Genomic DNA, 10,128 nt, shown 5'->3' with positions numbered 1-10,128 from the left:
CTCAGCAACGTAAAATGTCTGTGTCAAATGGATTGTGTTTTCAAAAACGTAAGTAAAAATGCCCATAAAAACTCACACTTTAACATTATTCAGATGTTCCAAGTGATAATAGATTAGTAATACAATGTCTATTTTTAGGAAAACTATGTTGAGATTGTGATGCAGCTGTTTTGTGTTGGACCGTCATATGAATTCACAATTTACTCCTGGATGGCCCTTCATATTTGATTTTAACACTCATGTTATTATTATCCTAAATAAGACTGACGGTTGTAAACGGATGAAAACCATACAAATCTGGGAGTTACTTAAGACAAGTTGGCGTTGTGCTAGGAATTAACAAATTTTCTGAATCTACGCAGTCAACAGAATAACGAATATATTATGACAAGTTGTAATTGGTAAAACAAACTGTTCAAGTTAGCAGCTGGCCATGATTCAAACGAATGTTTACAGGTATCTCTACCGTTTCATTTTGATAATTGCATAAATATTAAGATATGCCAAGCCAGAATATTTCATGCTAACTTGCATGTACTCTTAGAGTATACAGTATACAACTAAAACATTCCACCACAGAACGCGTAGATCAAATTTTTAAATCTCATGAAAGACAGGAAGAAAAAATGGATACAACAAGACCGGATTATTTTGGCAGATAAGTATCCTCCAACATCTTGTCATTATAAAAAAATAAGTAGGTATCATCAACAAACATCTCTGTCAAACCATAAATACTCGGATAGATACTCAAATAACTCATTGACTTCAGGAATAATCTTCATATAACGTATTTGAAATTATTGAAGTTATAGAATGTACGCGACATTAGAGGATTGTTCATGAATTTAGTAACTTTATATGATCACCGAAAAACTTTGATTTGAATGAATATTAAACAGGATTGAATAAAACAGTGGTTACAGCCAAGTACACGGATATATGCAAATGTAAAAATTGATACACTCGAACCATCATACTAGATTATCGAAACTCTCACAGAAGTTACATATGTTCCGACCAAGAACCATCCGAAGTGTCTGTGATAATTTTTGTTACAAAGTTGGTTTAAAGGAATGAACCTATGAACTATTGTCCTTATTCTGTTAATTGGATATTGAGTAACGTACATTGGGGAAAATTCAAAAGACAGGGTCTTTGCTCTGTTAAGATGTCTACGGAATCAGATACGGTAGAACGCCTTAATAGCTACGTTAAGCTTAATGTCGGTGGATGTTTGTTCTACACCACTATTGGAACGCTTTTACGCGGTGGTACAATGCTTACTGCAATGTTTAGTGGTCGGATGGAAGTTAAAACTGATGATGACGGTAAGTTTATTAACTGGGTTTGTCGTTTTACATACTTAGAACATACAGTCTGTGCATATTATATTTGTCGCCCAAATGAAATGTGTTGTGATTAACGGTTTTTGGAAATGGAATTTCCTAAATGAAACTGACGGCTGTAAAGGGGCTAAAACCGTACCCATAATGACGTGGTCATAACTAGATCACGGTTGAAAACTTGAAAGTATTGGACGGCGGCCTTATCCTAGTATGGGACTCCCCAGCAATTCTCACTGACGACACCGATCACAGGAGTCAGACTCTCGACCTTTAATCTCGCGTGCAAGAGCTTAACCTTCAGGTCACTGAGCCGTAATCGAACAGTGCATAAGTCTATGTGTAATCAGTCCAGTATTTTGCACAATCATCCGCTGTTTTTGGTCAGTACTTCCCTCGTACCTGACAAGGCTAAATCTTACCGGTCATGACTTCTCATTGGAATTTCAGAAATCTCTTTTCAAGCTAGTGCATGATAGTCGTCAGTATGGAGTTATGGAGATAGTAGGATTTCACTGAAATCATGAAGCAAGCGATGAATGAGGGTTGCGCAATGTCAATCAGCTAAAGACAGATATTAACATCGTTAGATGCCGGCTCAGTAGTATGGAGGTTTAACTGTTGCTTTCTAGACCAAAGGCCGTTGATTTGATTCCCATTTACGGACTTAGGTAAAAAGGATTTCTGGGGAGTCCCATACTAAAGTGAAACGGCCATCCAGTGCTTTCAGGTTCTCAGTGGTGATTTAGATATGACCAACTCGTGATTTAAACGTGGGAGACAAAATCTAGCATAATCTTATGATGCTAAAAAGAACAAAGCTCACTAATCTGTTCATTATGATACTCCTGAATTAAACAGCTTGGGGTTTCTTTGTCCATCGTCTTACCAACTAGTGACGAAGCAGCTAAAGCAAGGATCTTTCGTGTTTTTAGGTTTGTACCCTCCATCACCGTCTTCGATCTGGGCAATCGGGTACTATTATTATCCGTATGACTCACGTCTAAGCAACTGGTAAACACTTTAATTCAATAAACGTGAAGAACCCACAGAAAAGTTAAATAAAATATATATGGTTACCAAACAAGGGCTTGCGTGATTAGGGTTAGTCGAATTGTCAGTGGGTTTAATTTATTCACTACCTTATCTAAAACTATTCACTGGCCATAGCATTTCAGGTTGAGAAGTGCTTTGTTCTAAAGCTTTTGTTTGAAACATTCGACTTACTTTATTAGCATCCACACTTAACGAAACTATTGTGTACTTAACTCGTACAGAGAAAGGTACTCTTAGATATCAACTGAAAATTCAATATTTCCACTACATTTTTAAACAGGATAAAGCCTTTAAAATTTATAGATTGTCTCTTCAGCAAGCATCACCCAATGTAAAGGGTCTATATGCTTTTTCACTACTTAACTGTACAACTATCAGTGCTCGAATAAAGTATTTGGTGATGTAATGTGCTCTCACAACACTTGTAATAAGAACTCAAAACTAAGTTGCTAGTTATAAGCAGTCTCCATATTAAAATATGTGTCAGGAATCTGATGCTGATAAATGTTTATTGTGTAGTCTTAACAGATGGTAAATTTCTAGCCTGGTTGAAAACAAGTTTCTTCTAATTTCATCACTGTTTTCCCATGGCTCCAATTAGATATTGTTTATTCTACAACCTAAGAATTTGTTACTTAAGTTGGCTTCCTCTTCCACTAACTGATATGACAATATTCGTCTTCACAGACTAGAAAGATCATCTGTTGAAAATTTCGGAGTGAAAGGTGCCAACACTTCAACCAGCGTTTTTTCAGTCTAATTGTCAGTTTTTAAAGGCTTCGAGAGATAACCTGTTCAGTCCCATCTCTAATTGGTTAAAGTTACATGCATTTTTAACAACCGTGATAAACAATCAGTTGGTCTTTCAGTATGGGAGTCCCATTTCCAATTAAAAGCCACGGCATTTAGACAATACTTGGTGGATATCAGTCATTTGTCAACCAGTGAAAAAAGACCATTTTAAACGGGAGTACCCAAAATCCGAAAATGCATTTAATCAAGCACATGTTTGCTCTTTCGATTTTATACTTAGTTAAAGCATTCATTAAAAATTTCATAATGAAACCAAAAAAATAAGTTTCAAGGGTGTTTCTGTGGAGGGACCAGCTAATTTTTCGTAAAATATGACAATATTTCCTACTATAAAAGAAGCCGTTAATGCCATCGGTCTGTCGTTATATAAAAAGCTTTATTATAGAAATAAAGCTTTCTTTAAAAGCAACAAACAAAACAACACGTTTTATTTAAAATTGAAGATAAGATCCATACAAAATAGTGTCTACAGGCTAGGTTCTGTCGATTGCGATGTGTTCTTCGTTGGAGCCTTCCTGTGAAATCTCGACTCGTGCTAAAGAACACTTGAGCTACCCAAAAAGACCTAATAATTCTGTAGAGCTGGAGAATTTATAAATCAAATCACCAATAGCGGTACATAATATTTTCAATAACCACCAAATCTATATTGAAATTATCAAAATAATTCAGGGGAGATGCTTAGTCCTTTTGGCCTCTACAGGAAAGAAGGCCTGACTCTTCATCCAACCTGTACTGTTTTCCTAAACAACCACATTTTCGCACAATCTACACACACTCAACATTTTAACTTCACTACTTCATATTACAAATCATGCATTTTTTATACCCGGCATCACAAACACATTGACATCTCGTACAGAATCAGCTTGACCATAAATAACATGACATTGATATGTTCAGGACTGTTATAATGTTGACTATATTAAAAATATTTTACTTTGTTTACTTTACACTATTCAAATTTTTATGGATTTATTTCGGTTATTTATTTACTTACTCTTAAGAAGTAACTTAAGTCACAAGAAGTCAGAAATACAAATTCCTACGCATCGGGATATCATGAAATATCTAATTGTTATTAATTTTCTGCCTAACACCCAATTTTTTTTAAACTGTCAAGTTCAACCTTGGTTTTGGTACCTTATGTTGAATTAACGCTTATTATTCAGTGACACACAAAAGCTTGGCTTATAGAAACCAGTCAATATTACAAGACAGAGCGATATTTGTGAAGATTAGAAACTTGCAAATATGACATCAGATAGGATAATTAGTCGCAAAAATATATGTACTACCTTTATTTAAACCATCTTGTTTGTTGGTGTCGTATGCCAATGCATTTTCTACTCACATTGCGGTCCTGGACGTTTATTTTGTTGGTTAAATGTAGCAGTTGTGTATATTAATCTGTCTTATAACTAGAGGGTATCGATCTTTATTTTCAGGCTGGGTACTTATTGACCGTAGTGGCAAACATTTTGGGACGATCTTGAACTATATTCGAGATGGTTCGGCTCCTCTGCCAGAAAATAGGAAGGAGTTAGAAGAACTAGCTATGGAAGCCAAATATTTCTGCGTTAAAGGTTTATGCTTAGCATGTGAAGAGGCGCTTGGTCGTTTGACAAATTACGAAGACCTTCAAAATCGTGCAACCATTATTATCGTCAAATGTCCTAATGCAGCAAAATCCTTGCTTTCTACTACCCGTAAGGTAAGTATAGGTTATTCGGGTAACTTTAAATATGTTGCAATTCTATGCGTATGAACGGCAATATTACTAACATGCTATGAAATTCACTTCAAATTCGAACTGGTTTACGAGGATATATGCCATACAGCCTTTACCGTTCATTGCTTGTTTAAATAGCTATATGATGTAATTGCTTTGCCGACAAATGTAGGGTTATTTACTTCAAAACGAGTAATTGGGGATGTATCGGTTCTTTTTTCACTCCTTAGTTGCAGACGCAACATATCATTTAACCTACACACATCTTTTCATCATATTTTCTGGCATTGTGACAATGCATATTCTTGAAGCTTCTAGTCTGGATATCAAAATACTAAGAACCATGTACTCGAGGACTTACAGTTGTACAAGAAGAATTATCTTAAGTTTCATTTAGGGATGTTTTAAGACTCAGGTACTCTCTCTCTCTTATGGAACAGATATAACTCAGTCTAGTACATGATCATGTACATAGTTATTCAAATGCACTATTTGGTACTGATAGGACCTAACGACACTCATTGGCATTCTGGAATGATTCGTTAAATGTTTGTAATTCAACTTAGTCGCTGATGAAGGTAGTGAATTATAGCTTTTCCTGGATTATTGTTTTGCTCACAGACACTGGTTGACTTAAATTTCATCAATATGATTAAAGGTGTACAATCTTTTAGAAATCAAGTTCTAACCTAGGGACGTTCTATATTTTAAAATCTATTTATAGAGTGACCCAGTCGGACAGTGTTAATGTGTCGTAGTATTTCACATGTGTGAAATTTCCTAAACTCCACTCACTTTCCTAATGGAGCTGTATAATAACCTTATCTTATGCACTCTATTCAGCTAATCACATTGAAGATAATTTTCCATCTACGTCCCGAAAACCTCAAGTTCTATGTTGTTGATCTCGTTATTTATTTATATCTTTCAATTTCACACAATCATATGATTTTGAGATGGTGGAGATTTGTAGCTCAGGTGGATAGTTTTGGTGAAGTTTCTTTCTCTGGGCTGGATGGTTTGGTCGTGGAGCTTTCATTATTCTTCTGAACAACATCAGCAGAAGTGGAGTATGCTCATTTCTCCATATATGTTTCTCACCTTGTCCTGCTGAACATCAAATAGTGATCGAACTCCATGACATATATTCGCTTATATCACACATGTAGACACATATTTGACTGGGAAAATATTGCAATTTCGGATAGATGGAATAATAAGAACACCAAGGAATTTTCATAAGCTTGACATTGAGGTCAATCAGCACTCAACAAACACATTAAAATCGATCCAATCTATCAACCAATAAGAAAAATCAGGGACAAATATAGGACCAAGAATCTGATCAAACGGCGATACGATCAAAATAAAGAGGCAGATAATGGTGGGTTAAAGGTCAACAATAATCAGTCAAGATCAAGGTTGACAGGACAAGTTGAGAGCCATATGTGGAGAAATGCGAATTCTCCACCTCTACACGAAGTTTGTGATGCTGATGTTGTTCAAAAGAGCGATGACGACTTCAAGACGAAACCACCCAGCTCAGATAACGAAACTTCCGGTGATAGTACACAATTTACGTAGCCTTCAATATTTCTGTGGTGTTTTAATATATGCACTAATAAAAACCTGTGTTCTTATATACTGATGCTGAATTATTGTAACTGCTAAAACTTATTTGTTAAGATATGGTATATATTTAAAACCAAAGTATTAGTTTTACAATATGATATACGGAACTATTACGGCAAGACCTTTGCCTCTTTATAAGTAAATTATTACCTCACATGTAGTTTTTCGACAAAATGAGAATGTATGCTATTTGCTAATTTCCAGGTTAATGTTTCCTGTTTTTCGTCCTTTCTAGCCTGTTGTTAAACTTACAATGAACCGGTATAATAATGTATTTTCATACACAAGGTAAGTCCTAATACAAAAGATTTTGCGCGATGATTTCGTTAGTACTTGTTATTGGTAACCTTACACTTGTCTACTGACAGTTTTCGTCATATCCAGCCATATAGTTAGCACCAGTTACCTGTAAAATTAAATAAACTGCTGTTTTACATTAACCAATACCATTTATATGGTTTTGATCCTAATGCCCACTATAATGTATTCGTATAATTAGTGTAATAATAGAGAAACGTGGTAATTTAATATAAGTTTGTTTTCAGCTTAGGAACCGGATAGATAATGGTTTTAATCTTTAGAGGGAATAAAGAAGTATATCCCAATCCGACAAAGTGAGTATGGACACTGTTTTACAAGGGAAGGACTATCATATTTAAATTGGTCTGAATTTTCTGGAGCATGTCATTATAATGAAGCAACAAACTTAGTGCGTAATTTCTAAGCGAGCCAATAAAATATTTAAGTTGGCTATCAAACATAACTGGGGTTTGTTTCAAATCTGCATAGATGGTTTGCTTAGTTATTGCGAATTCAACTTAAGATGTTTCTATCCTCACATTAGGTTATTTTGGATGTAATAATTTATTACTCTTAACACATTTCTTACTAACCATGCTCTACAGTTTTAATTGTACACCATATATCTCAGGCTTCATAAAGAAGCCTATCTGGTTACACATTTCCATTGCTGATGGATGTTAATATCTACTTAAATGATTTTAAATTTATTTCCCTCACTACTATATACAGTAATTCACACGACAATCTTTTGCGCAATATTGAATGTCTGGAGAAATATGCTCTAATGTTTCCTGCTACTGTGTTATTCGTAAAGGATGTTCGTGATAAAAGTGAACAGAATGAAATTTGTGAATGGAGCTATTACTGTCGTGGTCATCGTTTGAAAAGTATAGATTGTATAGCTATTCACTACTCATCAGAAAAGCGTCTTATAAAGGTAAATCATGTGACTTATTTGTGAAATTTTGCGACTAATAATGTGTATGGGACCCTATGCATCTTGAGTTTTCAGTAGATTATGATTCAAGCAACTGAACTGAAAATATTCTGTCACAGGTTTAGATCATTCTAGATATACAATACTCTGAATGGCCTAGGAGTGTCCTCAAAACTTACAAGGACAATTATTGGATGAAATTAAATTTATTTGTTAATGTAGTGCCTTACATACATTCCTTAAGTTCGAATGAAATGTGTGAGATCATTTACTAACAGGGCTTAAACTCTCCTTTTACATATAGTAGTTCGAACTAAGAACCATAATTTTCATATTTGGAAGTATTTCGCACTGCTTTATCCTCTCCACATATGAGCAAACTTAACAAGTGATTTTGGGTTGATCCTTTCCAACTTCCGCTATTTAGTGACTCTTCTTATCTTTGTTACGTTTGTGTTTTGCGTGTCTACACTCTTCGTCTTTCAACTTTTAGTGATATATTCATTTACTTTAGATGTTGAAATATTGATTTGTTGTAGTGCACTTCCACTGCTGCTAAGTACATAAAAGTTGTGCTTAACAAATTTGCAATTTTCCTTGAAATTCCAACTAGCGCTCATGCTCTTTAGTTTCTACTTTTAAAGACCTAAACATTATTTCACCCCCCATATTAGTCTTTCATTTGTGTACTTATTTTAGTTTTCTATTTTACATGGGGCCATGACTCAGTATCTTAATTGTGTGAGTACAAACCACCTACTTTGGTTTGGGCAGCCGTTAACGTTTACCTCCAAGCAGTAGATATATATGGTGTTTTATTAAGCATTGCTGGTAAAATACAAACTTTGCGGTAATAGATCGTCTCTGTGCATCCATAATGAAAATTCCTAAATACTAAGCAATCCTTTACTTACAAAATTATTTCAGCAATTTTGATGGAAGGGTCGATCAAGTCTATTAGACATATCAGTTTATTGGTACTCCAAGTTTCGTAGTCTGAGTCCTTCATGTTTTTCCTGCACTTCACAAACGCTCGTGAGTTGGACACAAATGTTAATACAAAAATGTAGCGGCTTTAAAGAGTGTGAAAAGAACTATTTGTTGAAACCAGCATATGTAGTTCATACTTGGCAAGACTTCTCTAACCAATCAAAAATACCAAATTTACAAAGACTTTAACACCTGATGTTTATTAAATAACCATTTCTTACTGCATATTTATTAGCTTTTGGTAATAACTAGTCTACCTAAATTATATTCACGTATAGTTTACTTTTATTTACACAGACGCTATCGTTTTTTATACATTTATCCAGGTAGAATTCCCAGAATCACGTATTCATGAAGAAATGCTCTCATTACTTTCAGTCGCAAGCCGAAATTTGAGTGATTCAGAGCTCCTGGAAATTGCCATGCGGAAAGCGAATTGTGTTTCAGGTTCAGCTAGTGGTGCGTTAGTCAGTTACTCTGTTCCCGGAACTACTAGCAACTCGCAACATGAAGCAGAAGATCAAGATTTAGATCAATCCTCCACCAATACCACAACAACAGGAAGCCTATTGAACACTTCAATACCACCTGCGCGACCAGCCACGGCAACTGGTCTTCTAGACAACCATGGAAACCCACTTAGTGCTGGGAGTTCTCGGAGTTCGTTCGGAGCATCAGTTCGCCTTGGGAGGCGCTAATATTTGCTCATTAACTTCTTTTGAATTGTAAAGCGCCAAAAATGACTGCAGATGACAATCAACAATATATATCATTTTTATTTTGTCGCTGTGTGCGAGAAAACCATTGGCTTACCTACCTACTGCATTACAACTTTGTTCACTGCGTTTATGTACACATACTTCTAGGTAATCGAATAAACCGGAAGCCCCGGTAAAGTGCAATCCATGAATGAAAAATATTCAGTAACCAGTGCATATTTTATGTGACAAAGTACATCAGGAACCAAAATGTGATATTGTTTTTTCTTACTTATAATTTTTTCAAAAATGAAAACCAAACCTGGAAAACTGTTTCTTCCAATAAAGATAAATACATCAAATTGGACACCTTATGTTATCTTTTGTAGATGTTTTGCCTTCTGTTAAAGTTATGAATCTATCCGATTTTCCTATAAATTATTTGAGTAAACTGTGCCAGCGCGTAAGGTACAGACTACACAACAATGAAATTAACATGTATTGAGCATTTTTGCAGAAAACTGCTATTAATCATAACTGTTGTGACTGTACAAGATCTTCCTTACCCAACAGACGATAAATTGTAATTACCAAAAATAAAATTTCCTCACAGAAAAACGC

General features: G+C 35.1%; 1 protein-coding gene across 1 annotated transcript; it reads left to right on the top strand.

Moving 5' to 3' along the window:
* Window positions 1-1,084: 1,084 nt before the first annotated feature.
* Smp_194580 (edp1-related) lies at window positions 1,085-9,507 on the top strand (the record flags this gene model as incomplete). Its single annotated transcript, XM_018799575.1, has 5 exons — window positions 1,085-1,331; window positions 4,664-4,929; window positions 6,815-6,867; window positions 7,612-7,819; window positions 9,136-9,507. 5 exons carry the CDS (start codon window positions 1,085-1,087, stop codon window positions 9,505-9,507), a joined length of 1,146 nt encoding a protein of 381 aa, XP_018646585.1.
* Between the last annotated feature and the right edge of the window lie 621 nt (window positions 9,508-10,128).

This window comes from Schistosoma mansoni (genome assembly GCF_000237925.1).
Source record: "Schistosoma mansoni, WGS project CABG00000000 data, supercontig 0144, strain Puerto Rico, whole genome shotgun sequence".
Classification (NCBI taxonomy): Eukaryota; Metazoa; Platyhelminthes; class Trematoda; order Strigeidida; family Schistosomatidae; genus Schistosoma; species Schistosoma mansoni.
The sequence above is the reverse complement of the archived record's forward strand: the minus strand, read 5'-3'. Positions and strand labels throughout refer to the sequence as shown.